Source organism: Anser anser (genome assembly GCF_964211835.1).
Source record: "Anser anser genome assembly, chromosome: 24".
Taxonomy (NCBI): Eukaryota; Metazoa; Chordata; class Aves; order Anseriformes; family Anatidae; genus Anser; species Anser anser.
In genome coordinates, this window is record NC_139745.1 from 6,692,277 (window position 1) to 6,714,808 (window position 22,532).

A 22,532-nucleotide genomic window follows, 5' to 3' on the forward strand; every position below is an offset into this window, starting at 1 on the left:
CCAGGATCACCACCACCACCACCACCACCACCATCACCATCATCATCATCACCACTACCATCCCCATCGTCACCACCACCCCCATCGTCGTCACCACCATCATCACTGACATCATTGACATCCCCATCACCACCACCATCCCCATCATCACCACCATCATCATCATCACCATCAACATCATCACCATCATCATCATCACCACCACCATCGCCATCATCACTCCCTCACCCCCATCATCAGCACCACCATCATCATCGTTGCTACCACCCCCATCATCACCACCACCATCATCATTATCACAATCATTGACGTCATCATCACCACTACCATCCCCATCGTCACCACCACCCCCCCATCGTCATCACCACCATCATCACTACCCCCAGCACCACCAGCACCACCCCCCCACCATTTCCATCATCATCACCACCCCCATCGTCATCACCACCATCATCGTCACTACCCCCAGCACCCCCACCCCACCATCTCCATCATCATCACCACCACCATCGTCATCACCACCATCACTGTCATCATCGTCACCATCACCATCCCCATCGTAACCACACCCCCATCACCACCACCACCCCCATCACCATCACTACCACCGTAATCAGCACCACCACCACCAGCAGCCCCCTCATCAGGGTGGGAGCAGGGCTCTGGCCTCCGCCCCAGGCACAGGGACAGGGACACCAATGGGGACGAGGACGAGGACAGGGATGGGGACAGGGATGGGGACAGGGACGGGGACACAGCCGACACACCACGAGAGGAGCCAGGCGCGGGGCAGCACACGGCTGTATTTCATCCAGGCAGGATCCACCTGCCCCACAGCCACCCCCAGCGGAGCTGGGCGGCACTCGCCCCCCATGCCCCCCGCGCCCTCCGGGACCGGCGCAGCCCCCTGGAAAACGGGGGCAAGAATAAAACCAGCAGCGGGCAGCGCCCGGGGCCGGCTCAGCCGAAGGGGCCCTTGGCGTTCTTGGGCTGGAAGAGCGGCTGCTCCACGGGCAGGGCGCCCAGGCACTCGGCCGGGCTGCAGTGCCCGGTTTTGCCCGGTGGCCCCGTGGCGCCCGGCGGGCCGGGGATACCGGGGATGCCCTGCTGGCCCACGGGGCCCGGCGGGCCCATCTTCCCGTAGCCTGGTGGTCCCTGGGGACCTGCAAGGGGAAAGAGCGGTGGAGGAAGGCGGCGCGGGGCAGGCGGTGCCAGCAGCCGGGTGGGAGGAGGCAGGGGGCTCACCTGGGGGTCCCGGCGGGCCACTGTCCCCCATCATCCCCACACCTTTCTCCCCTTTCTCTCCTTTGGCGCCTGGCTCCCCTAGGGGAGAGGTGCAGAGGGTGAGACCCCGGCACGGAGACACCCCAGTGCTTGGGGACACCCCGGTACCTGGGGACACCCCAGTGCCTGGGGACACCCCAGTGCTCAGGGACACCCCGGTGCTCAGGGACACTGGGGACACCGTGGGCAGCACCTACCCCTCATTCCCGGCACTCCCTGCCGCCCCTCTCTGCCGATCTGCCCCGGCATCCCCGGGGAGCCGGGGGGTCCCGGCCGGCCGGGCAGCCCGTCCTTGCCCGGGGGACCCGGTCTGCCTGGGGCCGCCACCATCTCCACCGGGAAGTGCATCCGAGAGGTGTAGTACGCCATGCGCTCTGCGGGGACACACAGCTCAGCGGGGACCGGGGCAGAGGGGGGGGCCTGGGGGGCCACCATCCCTCTCCCCCCCCACCACCCCGTTACCGTCAAACATCTTGCTCATCTCCTGCTGGATGAACCTCTTGATCTCGTCGTAATTCACCACGTCCCCCTGGGGGGACACGGGAGAGGCTGTGGCCACCGAGCCCCGGCTCTGCCCCACGGGGTCGGGGCTCCTGCCCCCCCACTTACCATCATCCCCGGGGGGCCCGGCAGCCCGGGGCTGCCCGCAGGTCCCGGAGAGCCGGGGGGGCCCCTCTCACCCGCGGGGCCCCGCAGCCCCACGGGGCCCATGGAGCCGCTCTTCCCCGGCCCCCCGGGGGTGCCGGCTCTGCCCTTCTCCCCGGGGTACCCTCGCTCGCCGGGGGATCCAGCTTCGCCCTGTGGGGACGGGGACAGGGGGTGCTCACCGGGGGCACCCCCAGCCCCACGGAGGGGTTTGGGGGCCCCAGGGTGGCGGCAGCGGCACAGCCAGGCTCTGCCCTCACCTTCTGGCCGGCGGGTCCCGCGGTGCCGGGCTTTCCTGGGGGGCCCTGGGGGGACAGATAGGAGCGGGGTGGCTGGGCTGTCCCGGGGGTCCCCTGGGACGTGTGGCCCCACTCCTACCTCTTTACCGCTGGGTCCATCTGGCCCCGGCTCCCCCTGTGGAATGGAAGCGGGGAGGTGTGAGATGGGCTCGGCACGGTTCCTCCCGTCGCCCCCCCCGTGCCAGGCACCCCCTCGCTGCGCTCACTGGTGGGCCGGGGTGTCCCGGTGGTCCCGGCTGTCCTGGCATCCCCGGCAGACCTCGGTCCCCCGCCGAGCCACGCTCGCCCTTCAGCCCCTGCGGGATGGAGCTGGGTGTAGGGGGTAGCACGGGATGGGGACGGCCACCACCGGGGTGGGGACAGCCACCCGTCCCCCGGTCCCATCCTCGTCCTCGTCCTGTGCCCCTCAGCCCCCTGGGTGTCTGTGGGGGCACTAAGGGGCAGCTCCATGGGTACTCACCACTCCAGCGAGGCCAGCGGGGCCCGGCTGCCCCGGGCTGCCAGGGGGTCCCTGGGGGCAGAGAGAGGGTTTTCAGCTGGGGGCGATGCCCCCCGCCCCGGGGACGTGGCCCCACAGCGCTCCCTGCACCGTCCCAGCGCACCCGGGGGGATCGGAGCCACTTACGATGAGCCCTGGGGGTCCCTGCCGGCCTTGGGGTCCCATGGGGCCGGGGTCGCCCTGCGGAAGGCAGCGGGATGAATGGGGTGGGGGGCGCGGAACCCATCCAATGCAGGGCTCCCACACGCCCCCCCAGGTTGCTCACCTCGGCCCCGGGCCGTCCCGTGCTCCCCGGGGGGCCGGGTTTGCCACAGTCACCCTGGAAGGACAAAGGGACGCCGTGGGCAGCGCAGCACCGGGACACCCTCACTCAGGACCGAGGTCCCCGGGGCTGTCCCCACGGCGGGGTAACCGCTGCTCCGGGGACACGGGGGTCCCCCTGTGCCATCACCCACCTTGGGTCCTGGGAGCCCCGGGTGCCCCGGCTTGCCCTTGAAGCCCTGGGGGGAGAGGAGAGCGGGATTGGGGTCGGGGCCCAGGGTGTGCAGAGTCAGCGGGGGGTCCGGCACGGCTCACGGGACACCCACCGGGCACCGGGAGGGGGACAGGGAAAGGCAGCACTCACCGGGGGACCCATCATCCCTGGTGGCCCGGGGGGACCGGGGTCACCCTAGGGAGAAAAAGACACTGGGGGTGTCCGGGGGGGTGCAGGGGGTGGCTGCTCACCCCCAGGACCCGTCAGAGCCCAGCACCTCACCCGCAGCCCCGGCTTGCCGTCCTTGCCGTCCAGTCCCTCCAAACCAGCGGGGCCCTGCGGGGACAAGGAGGGGGCTCGGAGGGGGACGCGGCCCCGAGCAGCTCGGGGGGGTCCCCGGGGACCAGCACGGGGACAGGAGCGCTGCGATGCCCCCAGGGTGGGAACGGGGAACCCTTACCTGGATGCCCGGGGGGCCGGGGGGGCCGGGGGGTCCTGGCATGCCCGTGGGCCCACGCATGCCCTCGCTGCCCTGCGGGAGCCACAGGAGGGTCGGGGGGGGCCCGAGCTGACCCCGGCCAGCGGTGCCACCGCTGTCCCCGTCCCCATGCACTCACCTTCTCGGCCGCAGGTCCCGGGGGCCCGGCCGGGCCGACCTTCCCCGGGAAGCCGGGGGGGCCCTGAGGAGAGGATCTGTGGTCACGGTGGGTGGACGGGATCCCACCCTCGTGCTCCCCCCCCGTCCCCAAACCCCTTTCATCGGGGTTAACTCAGGGCTGCTCTCCGCACCCCATCCCACAGCACAGCCCCCGTCCCCCTCCCCACCTCTCCCCCCGACCCCCTGGGGACACAAACGTCCCCAGCATCATCTCCCGGGGTCACCCCATGGTGCCGGAGCCCTGTGCTCCCCCCAGCCCCATAGGATGGACTTACAGGCGGCCCCGGGAAGCCGGGCTGGCCCTGGAAACCCTGCGGAGAGAGAGGAGCTGAGCGGGTCCTGCCCACGGCCGGGGGTCCCGGGCACCCCGGGGGGAGCCAGAGACGAGGCCGGGGGTCGGGGATGTAGGGACGGGGTTGTAGGGACGGAGCTGCAGGGACGGGGTCCCTCGGGGACGCTCACCTGGTCGCCCTTCTCACCAGAGCTGCCCGGGAGCCCCCGCTCACCCCTCGGTCCCTGCAGGACAGATGGGGACGTGAGCCCCTGGGGGTCCCCAGGGCCAAAACTGGGGGTCCCCAGAGCCAGCGGTGTGGCCCCCGCTCCCTCCCCGCATCCCCGCACCTACCGCTGGCCCCACGGCACCGGGGAGGCCGTCCAAGCCGGGGGGGCCCTGGAAAAAAAGAGGGGAAGGCTCAGACGGGGGTGGCTGCAGGGACCCCAGCCCCGTGCCCACAGCGAGGGGGGCACCCGGAGGAGCCCCGGCCCCTCTGCCCTGTGCCAACGGGCACAGCCCGGCCCCCACTCACCGGTTCCCCCTTCTCCCCGGGGGGGCCCACGTAGCCTCGCTCACCTTTGATGCCCTGGGGAGTGAAGGAGATGGAGGCCCCGCATAGGGCAGGAGATGGGGTATGGATAGGACATGGGGCATGGAGGGACACGGGGGGACAGAAGGGAGGACATGGGGCACGGGCATGATGTGGGGTGCAGCTGGGACGTGGGGTGAGGCTGGGATGTGGGGTACAAATGGGACAGGGGGTACAGATGGGGCATGAATGGGGTGCAGGGAAGGATGGGGGAAGGCTGGGGCAGAAATGGGGCACAGGGGATGGATGGGGCACGGACAAGCCCTGCAGGGCCGTGGTGTCCCCGACCCTGGCAGCGTGAGGGGGGGACACGGGGACACAGGAGGTGGCAGGGGGCTGGCAGGCGCTGCCAGGCTCCCTGCAGTACTCACAGGAAGGCCAGGGGGGCCCGTGGCACCGGGGTAGCCGGGCTGCCCTGGAGGTCCCTGTGCGGGGAAGATGGTGCTGAGCCACCTGTGACCCCCCCAGGTGGGCACCCAGAGCCCGCAGGGTGTACCCTGTGCCCCCCACCCCCCTCAGCACCACCCCAGGGTGCTCGTACTCACCGGCTCCCCTTTGGCTCCGGCCAGCCCGGCTGGGCCGCGTTCCCCCTGGAGACCCTTGGAGGGGAGAGGAGAGGAGCTGGGGGGGGGGCTCCCATGGCCCCTGCCCGGTGCTGTACCCACAGGGAGCGTGGGCTGAGAGCCCCCCGGGGGCTGCAACCTGCCCCCAGTCCTGCCCTGGCACCGCCGCACACACCTGGGGCACCCACCTGCAGCCTGTGTCCCCCACCCTGTGTCGGGACCCCCGGGCAGCCCCGGGGGCTGAAGAGAGCCCAGCTGGGGGGGCTGCACACGGGTGCCCCCCTGCCAGCACCCGCCGCTGCCCAGGGCACCTTCAGACCATGGCGGGGGCACCCGCTGCCCCCCGTCCTCCCGGGGCACACAAGACACGGGTGACACGGGTGACACAGGTGACACGGGTGACAGCCAGGAGCCCCCAGGCTCGGTGGCACAGACCGCTGGGGGGGTTAGTGGGGGTTACGTGGTGCGGAGGTGGTGGAGGCTGGACAGGACAGGCTGACACCGCAGAGCGACGACCACAGAGACCCCCGGAGACCCCCAAGAGACCCCCACGGACGGAGCTGTTACGGTGACATTAGAGGGCGAGGGGACAGGAGCAGGACGCAGCAGGACAGGATCCGCCCGGAGCCACCGACACGGGACAGCCGCTGGCCCCACCGCCACGGGGAGGAAGGATGAGGATGAGGATGGAGATGGAGATGCAGATGGAGATGGTGGTGGATGGAGGCTGCTCCTGGGGGAGTCAGGCACCGGCGGGGTGAGGGGGAGCCCCTGTGCCCCCGGGAGGGCAGGGGGCAGCAGATGGGTGCCTGGGGGGGCACCCAGCCCGCCCGTGGGAGCTGTGCCGTGCCGTGGGTGCACCGGGACACCCAGCACACCCAGCCCGGTGCCGCGGCCACCCTGGCACCACCGGGTGCCGTGCCGGTGAGGGACCTGGTGCGGGTGGCCAAGTCGCCGAGCTCAGGGTGTCCCTTCCTGAGCCTGAGCCCACCGGGAGCCCCCCGATGGAGATGGAAAGCAGGGATGGAGATGTGGTGAAAGGAAGGGGGGGCGGGCAGAGCTGGGGGAGGCTGCTCCCGGGGTCGCTGCCCGGTGCCGCGGGGCTGGGGGGGGGACGGGGCAGAGCCAAACCAAGCGGCAGCGACAGACGGCACAGAGCGGAGCCGTGCTGGTCCTTACGGGCAGTCCGGGTACGCCCTGCGTTCCAGGGAAGCCTGGGGGGCCCTGAGGGGAGAAACAGGGACGTCACAGCCTCGAAGCGCCCCCCCAGGACCAGGGCCAAGCCCTTGGGGTGCCGCAGAGCACCCGCTGGGGGCCACCTCGGCCCCAGCCGAGCGGGGATCCTGCTCCGTGTTGGGCTGGCAGCGCCCTCGCCTCCACCTCCGGCCCCATGGGGGGGCGGCTGCGACGCTCCTCCGCCTGCCGTGGCCCTCTGCCCATCACCGCGGCCTCATGGCGGGGCGCTGGGCCCCCCTCGGTGATTCACAGCAGAGGCTCCGAGCCCCCCCCGGTGCTGTGACACGGTGCTGGCACAGCCCAGCACCCCCCCGACCCGAACAGGGGTACTTACGATGGGCCCCGGTGGCCCTGGGGGTCCCCGCAGTCCCGGTGGGCCCTGGGGAGGGACAGGAGCCGTCAGATGTGGCCACGGAGGGGGCACGGCCCAGCTCCGAGGGGCACCCACAGCCTCCGGCAAGGACCTGGGGGGGGGCAGCACGGGGGGACACCCACCTGCTCGCCTCTCTCGCCGGGGATGCCCGGGGCACCGGGGAGCCCGGGGTCGCCCGCGCAGTCCGAATCGGGGCTGTCGCCCTGCGGGGAGCGGCACGGCGTTAGCACCAGGGCTGGATGTGCCCCGCCGCCCACGGCACGGCCCCGCCAAGCCCCGCCAAGCACCCCAAAGGGATTCGGTGCCGTGCCCCCAGCGGCACGCGTCACTCACCCGAGCCTCCTCAGCTCTCGGGAACTGGGCAAAGCACTGGAAGAAAACCCAAAGTCACCCGGGGGGGGCCGCTCTGCGCGAAGAAGAGCCCCAGGGGCGCAGCGCCGCACCCTGCGGGTGCTCAGGACGAGGCTGTCCCCCCCCTTATCCCCCTGGGACACTCCATCCTGGGTGGGATGGAGGCACAAGCGTGCCCTGAGCGTGCCCATGGCGTGCCCATGGTGTGCCCCGAGCGTGCCCAGCCCTGCGCTCGCCTGCTGCTGTGCGCCACCGCTGCAGAAGCCGATGCCCTCGGGAGCGTCCTTGCTTTTTGCCCCCGGGGACCACCACTTCCAGGGGGCTTTCAGGTGCCCGGAGGCGGGCGAATACTCACGCGAGCACAGCCCTCGCTGCCGGGGGCGCCCGGCATGCCCCGGTCCCCCTTCTCCCCCTTGAAACCGCCGGGCGCTTCCAAGGCCGCCTGCAGCTGGGCGCAGTCCCCGCAGAGGTTCTGGGAGGAGGAGGGGGGTCAGCGGCACCCCGGGGGGCTCGGGGACCCCCAAGTGGGGGGTGGGCATCACCCAGAGACCCCCGGGCACTCACCTTCAGCACCTCGATGTTCCTCTCGGCCATGACAGCCAACGGCCCCTGCAAGGGATGCGGGAGGGGACGGGAGGGGACGGGAGGGGACAGGGGGATGCCCCCCGCTCCCCAGAGGGTGCAGAGTGGGGGGGGGGGGGGCACGGGGCACAGCCCCCACCTACCAGGTCTCCAGCCGGCCCGGGCAGCCCCGGCAAGCCGTTGTGTCCTGGGACCCCCTAGAGCCAAGGAGAGAGCTTGGGCACCCGACCCCTTCGCTAAGAGCGGGGCAGGATCCGGCCCCGCCCGCACGCTGCTGCTCCTCCACGTCCCATCGCTCACCTGGCGGCCGGGGGCACCGGGAGGGCCGGGGGGGCCGGGGGCTCCGGGGGGACCCTGCAGCACCCCAAAAGAGAAGCGGAGACGGGCGGTGAGGTGGTGCCGAGGCCGGCGGCTGCGGCGCGCGTGGGGACAGCACCCACCTGGGGACCTGGCTGCGGCTGCCAGGACATCCCGGTCCAGAGCCCGGGGGCTCCCTGGGGAGAAAGGGAGGATGCTGGGGGGGGGGGGGGGCACAAAGCCACGGGGATGGGGCTGGCACCCGCGGGCACTCACCGGCATCCCGGCGTGGCTGGGGTCCTGGCGTGGGCTGGGGGGGCAGGCGCATTCCCCGGGGTCCCCCTGCAGGAAAAAGGAGGTGAGGGAAAAGGACAGGGGGGCACGGGGGGGGGGGCAGCCCAGTTTCCACCCCAGCACCCGCTCACCTTCTCGCCCTGGGCGCCCTTCTCTCCCTGCGAGGAGGAAAGGCACAGACGGAGGTTAGCAAGGGGTCCCCAGCCCCCTCCGTGCCCCCGTCCCCCCCCCAGTCCTGTACCTACCGGCAGCCCGCTGGAGCCGGGCACCCCAGGGAGCCCCCGCTGCCCCTCGGGGCCCTGCGAGGAAGAGGAGCGTGAGGAAGCTCGGCCCTGGGCTCAGCCCCCAGCCAGCATCAAGGGGCTGGGGGAGGATGGCAGTGTCCCCCCCCCTGGGGCAGGACCTACCGGTGGCCCGGTGACGCTGGGTCCTGGTGGCCCGGGGGGGCCCACGGCACCTTTGGGACCCGGAGATCCCTGCGGGGAAAGGAGAGCAGGAGCCGGGGGGGCAAAGGGGGGCTGGGGGGCACCACCACCGTGCTCTGGCAGAGCCCGGGGACATGAGGCAGGGTGGGGGGACGTGGCACCGTGTTGTGCCCCAGCACCACGGTGTGCCCGGGATGGATGTGGCCCCGGGAAAGGCTTGCTGAGGGGGTGGGACAGGCCCCCCCCCTGCGAGGGGAGGGCTCGGCGGGGCGCTCCCTTACCTTGGCTCCTTTCTCTGCTGCCATTCCTGGAGGGCCCTGGGCTCCGGGGGGTCCCTGGGGGCGGGAGGTGGCATTAAGTCTCCCCGGCCAGTCCGCCCAGCGAGCAGCGGTGACAGCCCTGTCCCCAGGGCCACTCTGCAGCCATGGCGTGGCCAGAACCACGCTGTCACCGTCTGCCCGGGAGGGTCGCAAGGGGGAGAGGCAGGAATCGGGGGGCTGGGGGCTGCTGCGGCCCACAGAGCGGGGAGCACAGAGGGACACTTACGGGGGTCCCGGGTGGTCCGGTGCTGCCGGGCTCTCCCTGGGGAAAAAGAGAGAGTGAGAGCGGGCAGAGCCTCATGGCATGGCACGGCACGGCACGGCACGGCACAGCACCGCATGGCATGGCACAGCACCATATGGCACGGCACGGCACGGCACAGCACCACATGGCACGGCACAGCACCACATGGCATGGCACGGCATGGCACGGCACAGCACCGCATGGCATGGCATGGCACGGCACCACATGGCATGGCACGGCATGGCACAGCACCGCATGGCATGGCACGGCACCACATGGCATGGCACAGCACCGCATGGCACGGCATGGCACCACACGGCACAGCACCACATGGCACGGCACGGCACCACACACCCACCTGCGGTCCCGGCTGGCCGATCCCCTGTGGTCCCGGCTCGCCCTGCAGAGAGCAGGGGCAGTGAGCGGCACCGCGCGCCCCCAGCGCCCACCCCCAGCGCCCCACTCACCTGCAGCCCCTTGGGCCCGGCGGGACCTCGGATCCCTGGCAGCCCCGGCTTGCCCTGCAACACAGCTCGGTCACCGCGGGGGCACGGGGCTGGGGGGGTGCCTGTGGATCCATGGGACGGGGGCACTCACGGGTCTGCCAGGCTGGCCGGTGCCCGGGGCGCCGGGGTCCCCTTTGGCCCCGGGTTTTCCCGGGATGCCCACCACGTCCGAGAGCTGCCCCTGCAGCGCGGGGCACGGCTCGCAGGAGTCTCCCTGTGAAGAAAGGAGCAGAGCAGGGGACGTGGGGACGGTGAGAGGTTGGGGGGGGGGTGGAGGAGAGGGTGACGGGGTCCTCCCCACCTCTGTGGGGTCCTCACCTTCTCGCCTTTGGGGCCGGCCGGCCCCCTGATGCCCGGCTCACCCGCCAGCCCCGGGAGGCCGTCCATGCCCGGTGCCCCCGGGTCCCCAGGGCTGCCCGCGGCCCCCTAAGCAAAGAGAGGGCACAGGGCAGGGGGGTGTCAGCATCCTCCCTGCCCCACAGCCCCCTCCGCATCCCCAGTTTGCCACCGGGACCCCCGCTCCGTCCCCTCCCTCTCACCTTCTGCCCTTTCTGGCCGGCGTCACCAGGCTTGCCCTGGGGAAACGAAGCGATCAGGCCACGACGTCCCCGGGGCACCCCAAACGGGCACCCCATGGGCACGGGGGGGCACTCACCGCTCTGCCGGGGGGCCCGTCCCTGCCCCGCTGCCCCGGTGCTCCGGGCACAGCCAGCACCGTCGCTGCCCCTTCCAGCGCCTGCGGAGCCGGGGGGCACTGCCCGCAGGGCTCGCCCTGGGAGGGGGGACAGCCCGGTCAGAGCCTGGCTGGGGACACCCAGGGACAGCGCGGGGACCCGTCGCAGCGCTCACCTTCTCTCCTTTCAGTCCCCGCACGCCTGGGTCACCTTTATCCCCCGGGAGCCCCTGCAAGGGCAGAGATGAGCCCAGCACCCCTTGGGCTCCCAGCACCCACCGTGAGCCCCCCAACCTCCGCGCTGCCCCCCACTCACCGGTCTGCCCGCGGGACCCTCCTGGCCGCCGGCTCCCTGAAAGAAAGCAGGGTCAGGATCTGGCCCCGGGGGCTGCCCTCAGCCCCTGGGGGGGCACACACGTCCCACGGGGGATCGCCCACGTCCCACGGGGGGTCACCCACCTTCTCGCCCTTGATGCCAGCCAGCCCGGGGAGGATGGCTTCACCCTGCTGAATGGTCACAGCTCCAGCACCCGTGCAGCCCGCGGGCATGGGAACAGGGGCCCAGTGGGGCTCTGGGGGGGCTCAGCCCCGTGCACTCACCAGCAGCGGCGCCGGCTCGCCCTCGTGGCCCTTGGGGGGCTCCCGCAGCAGCGCGGCGAGGACGCGGGCGTCGCAGGACAGGCAGGAGTCCCCCTATGAGGGGCGCAGAGACGGCACCGTCAGGGGGCTCACGGTCACCCGCTGAGCTCAGGGGGCTGTCCCCACACCGGGTGGGACAGCAGGACAGAGGGACAGCGGGACGGACACTCACCTTCTCCCCTTTCATGCCTTGGATGCCAGGGTCTCCCTGGGGAGGAAGCAGAGGAGCTGGGCTGGGCTGGATGCTGCTCAGCATCACCCTGCCCCAGCGAGCTCAGCCCTGCGTCACCTACCCTGTCTCCTTTGGGTCCTGCGGGGCCGGGCCTGTCCTGCAGGCAGGGAAACGAGGAGGAAGCTTTAGGGATGCAGAGAACAGGCACCCCCCCTGCCCTCCCAAAAGCCCCCAGCTCCAGACTCACCGAGACCCCGTCCTTCCCAGGTGGCCCAGGCTCCCCCCTGGGTCCCGGCTGGCCGGGGAGCCCGGTGGTGCTGAGCATCCCCGCGGGGACGGTGGGGCACGGCTCGCATGGCTCGCCCTGCCGAGCGGGGATGGTGAGGCACAGCTCCAGGGTGGGACCTCGGGGGGGTCCCCAGGGTGCTCTGAGCAGCCCCCAGCCCAGGGGGTGGGCACAACCCCCCCCTCCGGGCCACCCTGCACCCACCTTGTCTCCTTTTGGCCCCAGGCCGCCGGGTGGCCCCTGCGGGAGGAAGGCAGGGGCTGGGGCTGGGGGGTGGGCTCGCTGCAGCTCTGCCCATCCTGCACCCGCTACCCCCGAGCCCCCGGGTCCAGCGGGGTCGGTCCCAGCCTCCGGCGGGGCTGCCCAAAGCCCTTCCCCGCCGGGCTGGGATCCCAGCACCGCTCCGGCCAGGCAGCCCCGGCCCCGAGCCAAGAAACCCGTCTCTGACCCCGGCTTTGGCTCCGAACGCGGCGCTCGGTACTCACGGGCGTCCCAGGCGGTCCGCCGGGTCCAGGAGCTCCCGAACTGCCCTGCAGCCAGAAACAGGGAGCCTGAGCCTGGCGAGGTGGAAGCCACGGCCCCAAGGCCCCCCAGCACCCCAGCCCCCTCCCCATCTGCTCCTCTCCGGCTCCATAAATCGGGGAGCGGAGCCAGCGCCTCCTCCGTGCCCCCCAGCACCAGCTCCTCTGGGGGACCCCAGCGCTGGCCGAGCCCCCACCGAGGGCTCTCAGCATCCCCCGCCCGCCCAGCCACCCATCCCCAGGTGAGGGCTTCCTGCTCCCCATGCTGAGCCCCCAGCTCCCCGGGGGGGGTCTCGCCTGGCCACGGCACCACAACTCGGGTGGGGAGGGTCCGGGTGAGGAGCCCCTCGAGCAGGAGGGGGCAGTGGCGGCAGCCAGAACCCCTTCCATACGCCCTCCCTGCTCACCTTTTCTCCCTTTGGACCTGGGGGGCCGCCGGGGTCGCCCTGAAAAGGACAGGGGATGGCATCAGCTCTGCTGTGACCCCTCTTCAGCCCCATGGGGCATCTCACCGCCCCCCTCCCGCGGCGATGCCCCAAGGCACGGCCCCTTACCGGCTTCCCTGGAAAGCCGATCCCCGGCGAGCCCGGCTTGCCCGGCGGCCCCGGCTCGCCAGCCAGCCCCTCGGGTCCCACGAGGCCGGGGTCGCCCTGAAAGGCAAGGAGCCGTGTCTGTGCCGGTGCTGCTCCTGGGTGCTCCGGGCCCCCCCGGCCCCCCACCTACCTTCTGGCCCTTGGGGCCCACCACGCAGATCTCTCCGGGCCGGCCCTGGTGGGAAGGGAGTGGGGTGAGCGCCGTGCGTGGCACAGAGCAGGATGGTGCTGGATCCTGCTGCCCCACAGCTGAGTACCCGCCTGGCACTACTCACATCACGGCCCGGGCGGCCCGGCTTGCCCTGGAGTCCCCCGTCGCCCTTCTCACCCTTCTGGCCCTGGGGGACAGACGGGAGTCACCAGCGCCACCTCCCCTGTGCAGAGGCTCGTCCCCTCCGAGCCCCTGGGGTCCCTGTCCCCACTTATTTAACGTCACTTCTGTGTGTCCCCACACCGCTATCCCATGTCCCCAGTACCACCGCCCCACGTCCCCAAACCCCCTCCCCCAGCAAAGCCCTTGGGGACCCCGCTGGGCTCTGCAGGTCCCCAAACCCGACGCTGCATGGGGCGGCACCGCGAGGACCCAGCTCATGCCCAGACGTCCCCACTGCCACGTCCCCAACGCTGTCCTCACCTTCTGCCCGTCGGCACCCGCCGCCCCTGGCAGCCCCTGCGTGGCGGGACAGAGAGGGGGCAGCATCAGCGGGACCCCAGGGTGCCGGGCACCTTGCAGAGATCTCTGCAAGGTGCCCAGCCCCGGCGCCCCCGCACAGGATGCGTGCACAAATATTTTTACAGCCTGCAGAGTAAACTTGGCCGCAGCGAGCAGGGAGCCCCAGCCCCATCACTTACCACCTCGCCCCGCTGCCCCTTCTCGCCCTGCGGCCCCTCAGCGCACTGAGGAGAGAAGGGAAAGGTGGTGAGGGGGTGCTGGAGCTGGGGGGGTGCCGGAGCTGGGGGGGATGTCGAGGGTGAGGGTCTCACCTGCACGGGGCCACCAGGGTCTATGCGCACGCAGTCAGCACCCTGCGGGAGGAAAGGAGATGGCTCGGGGGGGGACGTGGCTCAGGAGCAGTGGGGTCCCCATGGCCCAGAGCACCCCTGGGCAGGGGGGGCCCTGCTGGGGACACTCACACGGTCACCCTTCTCCCCCTTGCTGCCGTAGGATCCGGGCAGGCCGCGCTCGCCTTTCCCTCCCTGCAAGAGAACGAGGGCGGCGAGGTGACACCGCTGTCCCCTTGCCCAGGTGTGCCCCCGGCACCGGGCACAGCTGAGGGTCCCCACAGCCATGTCCCGGCTGCAGCCGGCTGGGGGTCCTGGGGCTGGGGGGGACACAAACCTACCTTGGGTCCTGGGGGACCGAGTGTGACCTAGGGAGAGAGCACGGGGGTGGCACACAGCGCCCAGCACCTGGTGGGCGCACCGACCTCCCCGCAGCCCCCTTCCTCCCATCGCCCTGTCCCCAAGTGCCACCCCCGACAGGCGGGCCCTTGAGCATCCTGTCCCCTCTGCACCCCCCTGCCTCCAGCCAGAGGTCGCCGCAGGAATGGGGCCACATCTGGAAGGGATCAGAGCTTCCCCGCAGCCAGATGCTGCTGGGGCTGGGAAGCGCAGCGGCGATGGGAGACCCACGGGTGCCACCCCCGGGCCAGCACCCGAGCACGGACCCAGCACCCCATCCGGCCCCGGGGCGGGCAGGGGCTGGTGCCCCCGCTCCCGGTGCTGCCCAGGGCACTCACGTTGGCCGGAGCTGTCCGCGGCGAGCAGGGGGGGCACTGAAAGAGACGGACACGGTGCTTGCACCCGCTCCCCGCACGAGCCCACAGCCGCTGCCCGCGCACCCCCAACCCGCGGGGCTCCCCCACTTCACCCAGGGCAAAGGGAAACCCAAGGAAAGGGTTTTCCAGCCTCCCCGGGGAGGCGAGGAGAGGGCCTGGCCTGGCACGGGCTCTCCCTGCGGCTTTGTGGCTTGACCGCAGCTCTGCCGAGCCAACGCGGCTGCTCCAGTGCGCTCCCGGCAGGGCTGGGGGCACCCCAGGGCTCCCCTCCTGCCTCCATCCAGCCTCACCTCCTCGCTGCGTGTCCCCGGCGGGCCCTTGTAGCCCTGTGGGGAAGGAACACAGAGCAGAGGGTGAGAAGAAGAGCCAGGCAGGCTCCAGCTGCCCCCTCCGACCCCCAGCCTGTGCCATGGGACCCGTCTGCCCCCTGGGGATGCCCGGTGGGAGCCCACCGCAGGAGCAGGGGCAGCACAGGGCGGCGCGGGCGCAGGGCACGGGGTGTGCTGGAGACGTTTCCCAGCTCTGCAGCCGCTCGGAGGGAACAAAGAGGCCCTGAGCTGCAGTTGGGATCGCTCCAGCAGCGGCAGAGAGCAAGTGGGGCCTGAATTCCTGCTCGGGGGAGCAGACGAGCCGCTTCCTGACGGCATCGCTGTGGCGCTGGCAGCCACAGAAAGCGCCCGAGGGCAGCGGAGGCAGGAGGAAGAGGAGCAGGGGCCGAGCTGGGAGCGGGGCAGCGGGGCTGGGACCCCCTCGCCCACCTCCCCTCACCTTCTCCCCGTGATCTCCCTTCAGGCCGCTCCTTTCCGAGGCCCTCGCTGGCTCCTGCGGAGAGAGCAGAGCACCCCAGGGTGACATCTCCAAGCGCACCCCTAGGTTACCCCACTCAGGGCACCCATGGGTGCCACCTCCCCGCCCCACGTCCCTCAGGGTGCGGGCTGAGCTCCACGCAGGCAGCCAGCAGCCTCCCCCCCTCGCTCCCGGCAGCGTCGCAGCAGTGGAAAAAGTGAGGCCGGGCTTTTCCAGGGGAGGAACTCAGCGTGGCTTCGTGCCGCGCCGCCCCACAGCCTCACCGAGCCCAGCGGCTCCTCCAGGCAGAAGCAGCGCGTGTACACCCGGCCCTGGGGCTGCTGCGGCGACAGCTCGATCAGGTTGCTGCTCTGCATCAGCTCCGCCTGCCGCCGCGTCTTGGGAGCTTCGGGCTGGCACTGCCGGGAGAGAAGGAAGGGCTCAGGGGGGGCCTGAGCCCCAGTCCTGCTTGGGCACCCAGCACCCTTCAAGAGGAAGCATCCTGCACCGTGCCTGGGGGTGCAGGGCATCGAGTTTCCCTGCTCTGCTCCCCCCACATCCCCAGCAAGTGACCCTGAGGGGACAGCTGACCTCGCTGTGCCTCAGTTTCCCCTCTGGGGGCGATGCCAAGGGCTGGGAGAGCTGCTGCCCCCGGGCGATGCAGGGCGCAGGGCACTCACCCCGCTGGCTGAGATCTCGCAGCACCCCTCCTGCCGGGCCAGCTCGGCGTCGCAGTAGATGTGAGCTTGCTGGAGGTCGAACTGCAGCGGGAAGGGGCAGCAGGATGAGGACCAGACTCTGCACCGGACCCCGCGCCCGCAGCCCCACGGGGACTCACCCGGATCGGGGTCCCGCGTGCGGCATCCAAGCCCAGGAAGGCGTTGCCCTCTGCGGCCAGCGCCCGCCGCGGCGCCAGGGGCTTGGAGGAGATGGAGCCGCAGTCGAGGTGCAGGGAGACGGCGCGGCTCTGCACGGCCACCACCACCTTGTGCCAGCGCCCATCGAACAGCGACGAGACGGCCTTCCCCGCAAAGACGGTGCTGACAAACGTGGTCCCCGGAGCCCTGGCCTGAAACTCCAGGCTCTTCTCGGGGCCGTGCACGGACAGGGAGAGCTGGGCAGAGAGGGGACACCGTGCTCGGGGATGGTGACGCTTGGAGGTCCCCTTGCCACCGCACCCCGCGTCCCCAGGGTCGTACCTGGGGGTAGCCCTGGCGGTCGGTGACCTGGAAGAGGTACCAGTGCTCCCCGGTGCTGTTCTTCTTCAGCAGCAGGGTGAGGACGAGGGTGAACTCGGGGGGCAGCCCGCGGGGGAACACCTGCCTGCGGGGACAGGCGTCAGGGGGCACGGGGGTGGCCAGACCCACACCGAGCTCTGATGTTTGCACCGAGCCCGGGGGCAGCGTCAACCCGAGCCCCCAGGGCACCGCCAGCACCACAACCCCAGCAGCCCCGTGGGACTGCTCCCACGGGTGGCATCACGGAGCGAGGCCCCCTGACCCTGCCTGTGCCGTGGGGACGGCTCCAGCCCCAGCCCCAGGCCGGGGAGCACAGCCCCGGGGCGGTGCGGGCTGGCCCGGGAGCTGTTTGTGTCTCCGGCGGGATGCACGTGGGCTCTGGCTGCGAGAGGCGCCAGCGCTTGTGCAACAGGAGCTGAACACGAGACAAACGGCAGGGATGCTCCCCCCACCCGGCGAGGCACAGGAGCTCGCCCCGTCCTCCCCAGGGTGCAGCCCAGCACCCTGCGGCAGAGGGGACGGAGCAGCATCAGGCCCATGCAGCCCAGCCTGCCCCAGGGGCCTCTGCCCCCAGCCCTGCCCCATGGCGCATCCTCTCCGCTGTGCTCCCCAGGTATCCCCAAAATGCCTGGCTATTCCCCCCCCCCCCCCCCCCGGGGGCTGCAGCACCCAGCAGTATTTATTGCTGCAGCGGCTGATTTTGGCCCCATGCAGCCAGGAGCAAGCCACCGAGCCCGAGGGCTGTGCAGGATGGATGCTCGGTGGAGGCGAGGGGCACGAGGCAGCGCCCAGCTCCCGCAGGCACCCCGGCCCCGCACGCTGGCAGGGTAGCGGCACTGCCTGCCCCCCCCCCCCCAGCCAGGCCTGTGCCCGCAGCTCGCTCCGCCGCTGGAAATATTTGCTCCGGGCTCCGCTCTGCTCCCAGCCTCTGCTCCACCAGCGATTTTCCAAGCCACTGCTCTGGAGAGGGACCAAGGTGGCTGCGTGGGGTGGGCTGTTCCCTCTGCGGGGCACGGGGCTGTCCTTGCTGGGCATGGAGGAGTGGGACCAGGGCAGAGGGGCACCCATGGGTGCCTGCACAGGGCTCGCACCCTGGCTGCGGGGGCTTTCCCCACGCTGAGCACTCCCAAGAACTGGCTCTGGGCTGCCACAAGCACCCGGCCAAGAGCAACACCAGCCCGGAGCATCGGCCATCTAAAAGCCATCTAAGGACTTGGCTGCCCAGGTCAGGAGCCAGGGCTGGGTCTCCTTCTCCCTGTGGTGCCCCCTCACACCGAGCCCCCCCCGGGTCCCCCCTACCAGCACGGCCGCATGCCAGCCCCGGGGCAGCGCGGGGCCAGGCGGGCCGGGGGAGGCGGGCGTGCAAATCAGGCGTGCAAACCGCAGCCGCTTCCTGCAGGAGCAGCTTCCTGCGCTGCTCCCCGGGACGTGGACGCTCTCCCACCCGCCACGCTGGCAGGGATGCTGCCAGCCCCGCGGGTTGGCACGGGGGGAGCAGAGCCTGGGGCACGGGTGGACAGGATGCGATGGAGACAGCGGAGCCGCGGGCTGGGCTCCCCCAGCAGCCAGCCACGGCCCCAGCACAGCCGGCAGCCCCTGCTCGGCGCTGCGCAGCCTTGTGAGCTCGTCTAGACCCCGGCCAGCTCCTGCCAAGTTCAGGAGAGCAAACACAGAGCATCCACAGCGTGGCTGTTGCGTAAGGGTTGGCCGCAGCTCACCGAGCTGCTTCAGCCCGTGATTTACTTTCGAGGAGAAAGGTGGCTCGGGCAGCCCAGCGCCTCGTCCCCAGCACCTCTGCGGTCCCCTGGGTGCCGCAGCCCCGCTGCATTTGCTGCCCACCCTCACCAACGCAGCACAGGGCTGCAGCAGCCAGGTCCCACACGTGGGGTGGCCGGGGTGAGCTGGGGGGCAGGGGGTGGGAGCACCGCAGGACGTGGGGGGACCCCGCAAGCCGCCCGCACTCACCGCGTGGGCTGCACCAGCGGCACCGCGCCCAGCCGCAGCACCGCCGGGCCCCGCAGGCCGCGCACTTTCTTGATGGAGGAGATCTTCAGCAGGTCGAACCGCTTGATCAGGTTAAAACCTGCGGGCAGGGACCGGGGAGGAGGCGGTGAGAGGTGGCCATGGCACAGGTGTCGAGGCTGACCCTGCCCAGGCAGGGCGCAGAGCCCATCCCGCAGTCGGGCCCCGTTTCCTTACCCGTTATGTTCTCATACTTGTCCCCGACCAGGTCCTCGTCCCAGAGCTGCGGGCACAGCTCCCCTGCAAGGCAAACCGCCGGGTCACCACAGTGTCCCTAGGGACACAGGGAGGCTGTGCTCCGGGCCGGGTCCGCGGTGAGGTTCTCACGCCGGCCCCCGGCGCGCCGGTGCCGCTGGCAGGCGCAGGGCAGCGCGGATCCAGCAGACGCCGCTCCCACGGCAGCTCCAGCGCCTCGCAAACCACCCGCCAGGAGCGGAGCTGTATGTTTTAACCAGATGAACCCTGAGCTCAGACCTGGCCCCGGCCGCTTCCCACAGCGAGCTCCCCAGGTGAAATGCTTTTCCCAGTCGCGGCGCGTTTCGCCTCAAAACAGCCCCGCGCCTGGGATCGGCATCAGGACATCAGCCAGGCACCACGGCCACCCACGGCGGGCAGACGGTGCCCAGAGCTGCCCATGGCCGTCCCATCCCATCCCATCCCGTCCTGCTGGTGTCCTCGGAGCTGGTGGCACGTGGGGACAGGCCAGGGGACAGAGAGGTGATGGTGAGGTGCCGAGCAGCGCTGAGCGTGGCCCACAGGGAACGGGGACGGCAGGAAATGTTGTGTCAGCCCCGACCACGGGGAAGCCAGCGCTGCTCAGCACTGATCTATTGCTGCTCCAGCAGCATGAATCCACCTCCGCTGGATGCTACCAGATGTTGGGAGGCGTGAGACAGGGGAGGAAACAAGGGGGTATTGAAAGAGGAATTCGTTGCGTCTCGGTGCGCGCACCGGCCCCGGAGCAGCCCTTGGCCGTTCACCGCCCCCGCTCCGAGGGCAGCTCCGGCCCCGCGCTGCCGGGCTGGCCCCGGCTGCCCCGCTCACCTCCGCCTCCACCCGGGACCCGGCGCCCCCACGGCGCCTCTCCCCCAGGCTGAGCACTCGCTCGTGCTGCTGAGGCCGGCCCCGCAGCACGTTTGGTGCCGGAGGCAGAGCTCCCTCGTGCTGAGATCATCGCGTTTGGGGCAGGGGACAGCCGGCGAAACACGCCTCAGCCCGCGTGCTGTCTGCTTTGAAGCTGTCCCAGCCCTGGCGCTGCCTCCCCTCACCGGGGGGGCCTCATTTCCCAGCACAGGTCCCTTGCACAGACCCAGCTGGGCACCCCCACGCTGCACCAGGACCTCGGCAGAGTGGCACGGGGCCGCCCACGCCGGCATGGCTGTGCCACGGGGGGCTGTGCAGGAGAGGCATGCACTGCTCCCTGCTCTGACATGCGGCCCCCTCCTGCTCGGTGGAGTGGGGCCTCAGCCGTGAGCTCACAGCTCTGGCATGGAAACCACCGGGAAGGGCCGGTCCCAGGCGCTCTGGCCGGGCCGATGAGGCTCGACCACCCCGGGCATCCCGGCTGTGCCGAAGGGACCGCAGCCACCCGCACGGCCCGGGCCCTGCCGGGACAAGGCCCCGCTCCGCCCCCGCAAAGACTGATGCAACCGCGGCCTCGCTGCCAGCAGCTCCTCCCCGCCATCCGCCTCGAACTCGCCCCGAGCCGCCCCACGCTGCGACCCACGCACAGCCGGGGACGGCTCAGCCGGGACCCTCGACGGCTTCGCTGTCACCCACCCATCCCCACCGCCTGGGGACAGCCCCGAGCCCTCCGCTCTTGCCGTGCACCGTGGCCAAACCTCTCCTCACCTTGCAGCCGGAGGCCAAACTGCCCCCAACAGCTCCGTGCATCCTCACCACTGCCCCGAGCAGCCCTCGCTGCTCCCGCAGGCGCTGCCGGCCGGAGCCGCCGTCCCGGCCAGCTGGCAGCGAGCGCCCCACGGTCGGAGCGCGGCCAAGCCCGCTGCTTCCATCAGCTCGGCCCGGCCCGCGGGGTGTTCCCGGTGCTGCGGGCGGGAACGGGGTGTCCCCGGGCTGGTTCCTCACGGCGGGGCTGGCGCTGCTCTCCCTGGCCCCGCGCCCGCCCGGGATGCTGAGCGAAGCCCCAGAGCCTGCGCAGCCGGCGTGCGCGCAGGGAGCGGTGCACGCAGCCTGCCCTCCTGCCCAGCGAGCGGTGCCGGCACGTGGGGACCCGGCATGGTCACGGTGGTCCCAGGCCACATCTACCCCCCGATTCCTTGCCCTCCCATCCCTTCCCTCACCTCCCCAGGGACAGGCAAGGAGGGATGGGATCGTTCCCATGCAGACCCCAGAGGGTGCAGACCCCACACCCTCTGTCTCGGTGCCCCTTACCTTCTGCCTGTGGCGGCTCCTTCCCCTGGCAGGCGCTGATGAGCCCCCCAAGCACAATGGCCCAGAGCCCCCTCATGGTGCTCGGGGCAGCGGCTCGGGGCCAACACGGCTGCCTGGAAGGGAGAGATGGGGCACAGTCAGACAGGAATGCGGGGGGCACTGGCTGAGCCCCAAGCCATCCCATGCTGGGACGATGCCAGCAAAGCCGCCAGCGCGGAGGAGGCTCTGAACCACTCGGCCACGGCTCAGGCAGCCTTTTGGGACTTTACAAACCCCAAGGCCCCAGCATTCGGGGGTGCAACCCAACCTGTCAACCCCGGCATCCAGATTTACACCGAAACTGCGGAAACGCAGGGGCTGAGGCACCCCAGAGCCCCGGGTGCCTCCTGCTCCGGACCCCCGGGCAGGTCCCGGTCCCTCCCGTTTCACTCCCAGCCCCCTGGGGTGCCCCAAAACCCCGCAGGTCACCCCGACCTGGCCTCCCTCCTGCCTGCTTCCTGCCACGAGGCAAGGCAGGGCTGCAGGCAGCCGGCGCCGGGACAGACCGGAGACGCTCGGCTCCGCTCCCCGCTGCACCCTCGGCCCCGGGCTCGGCGGTGCGGGACCCCCGGCACCCCGGCTTTGTGCCCCTGCACCCCGGCTTTGTGCCCCTGCACCCCGGCTTTATTCCCTGGCTTTATTCCCTTGCACCCCGACTTTATTCCCCCGCACCCCAGCTTTGTGCTCTGGCTTTATTCCCCTGCGCCCCGGCTTTATGTCCCGGCTCTACGCCCCCGCTTTGCTCCCCCCGTGCCCCCCGACCCCTCGGGGCTCCCTCCGGGGAAGTTCCGCGCCCGGTGCCCGGCGGAGCGGGACGCGCCCCCCCCCCCCCCGCCCCCCGGCCGCCCGCAGCCCCCCGGGGCTCACCTGCGGGGCTCGGGGCGGGCGGCGGCGGGGGCGGCTCCGCGGCTCCCTCCGGCCCGGGGCGCTGGGAGCCGTGCCGAGCCGTGCCGTGCCGAGCCGTGCCGTGCCGTGCCGAGCCGCCCTCGCCGCCTTCCCCGCCTCCTGCCGGGGGGGCCCGAGCCGCCCCCCAGCCGCTGCCCGCCCTCCGCTTCCCCTGCCCGGGGCGGGGGGACCCGAGCCGCCGCCCGCCTTCGCCTCCCCGCCCTCCTCCTCCTCTTCCTCCTTTTCCTTCCCCCGTCGGGGCGCCTGGAACCGCCGCCCCCAAATCCGGGGGGGGGGTCGGCACCGGCAGCGCCCTCCCGGCCACCCCTCCCCATCGCCGGGGGCTCGGCCCGGCCGCTGGCCCCCATCCCTGGGGAGCATCTCTGCGTCCGCACGGGGACACCGGGGCATTTTGGGGACACCAGGGCACAGGGGGACACTGGGGCATAGGGGGACACCGGGGCACGGGAGGACACCAGGGTACAGGGGGACACCAGGTCATAGGGGGGACACTGGGGCACTGGGGGACACCAGGTCATAGGGGGGCACTGGGGGACACCAGGGCACAGGGGGACGCCAGTGCTGGCCCTGG

At 71.6% G+C, this 22,532-nt stretch overlaps 1 protein-coding gene across 7 annotated transcripts; it reads right to left on the reverse strand.

Annotated features, from left to right (window-relative positions):
- Positions 1-784: 784 nt before the first annotated feature.
- Positions 785-22,290, reverse strand: COL16A1 (collagen type XVI alpha 1 chain). Of its 7 annotated transcripts, none has more exons than XM_083809988.1 (72): positions 21,923-22,290; positions 21,017-21,129; positions 18,800-18,862; positions 18,566-18,683; positions 16,562-16,685; positions 16,201-16,476; positions 16,043-16,123; positions 15,647-15,781; positions 15,345-15,398; positions 14,867-14,902; positions 14,538-14,573; positions 14,142-14,168; positions 13,933-13,995; positions 13,783-13,824; positions 13,651-13,695; positions 13,433-13,468; positions 13,074-13,136; positions 12,929-12,973; positions 12,760-12,855; positions 12,613-12,651; positions 12,170-12,214; positions 11,889-11,924; positions 11,646-11,762; positions 11,520-11,555; positions 11,399-11,434; positions 11,188-11,280; positions 11,047-11,091; positions 10,904-10,939; positions 10,764-10,817; positions 10,570-10,686; positions 10,454-10,489; positions 10,233-10,340; positions 10,006-10,128; positions 9,876-9,929; positions 9,767-9,808; positions 9,391-9,426; positions 9,126-9,179; positions 8,827-8,895; positions 8,665-8,718; positions 8,551-8,577; positions 8,402-8,467; positions 8,269-8,322; positions 8,129-8,182; positions 7,972-8,025; positions 7,811-7,855; positions 7,602-7,718; positions 7,229-7,264; positions 7,018-7,098; positions 6,857-6,901; positions 6,466-6,510; positions 5,269-5,322; positions 5,095-5,148; positions 4,667-4,720; positions 4,486-4,530; positions 4,323-4,376; positions 4,136-4,171; positions 3,820-3,882; positions 3,663-3,734; positions 3,485-3,538; positions 3,353-3,397; positions 3,183-3,227; positions 2,993-3,046; positions 2,854-2,907; positions 2,689-2,739; positions 2,435-2,524; positions 2,308-2,343; positions 2,190-2,234; positions 1,894-2,082; positions 1,747-1,813; positions 1,482-1,658; positions 1,246-1,323; positions 785-1,163 (listed from the first exon to the last, which is right to left on the reverse strand). In XM_083809988.1, exons 1-72 carry the CDS (start codon positions 22,273-22,275, stop codon positions 961-963), a joined length of 5,280 nt encoding a protein of 1,759 aa, XP_083666114.1. In that variant the 5' UTR covers positions 22,276-22,290; the 3' UTR covers positions 785-960. The 7 variants fall into 7 exon arrangements, with proteins under 7 accessions (XP_083666114.1, XP_083666115.1, XP_083666112.1 ...); XM_083809989.1 differs by having other exon boundaries at positions 10,904-10,935; positions 11,043-11,091; XM_083809986.1 differs by having other exon boundaries at positions 11,047-11,094.
- Positions 22,291-22,532: the final 242 nt, after the last annotated feature.

Excerpts from the sequence above, each read along its gene's own strand:
- COL16A1 (XM_083809986.1), bottom strand. The coding sequence starts at position 22,275 with ATGGGGAGGGGTGGCCGGGAGGGCGCTGCCGGTGCCGACCCCCCCCCC. Across the intron at positions 6,902-7,017 it reads CCGGCGAGAGAGGCGAGCAG|GGCCCACCGGGACTGCGGGG; the intron begins GTGGGTGTCCCC and ends GTCCCTCCCCAG. Across the intron at positions 3,228-3,352 it reads CAGGGATGATGGGTCCCCCG|GGCTTCAAGGGCAAGCCGGG; the intron begins GTGAGTGCTGCC and ends CTCTCCCCCCAG.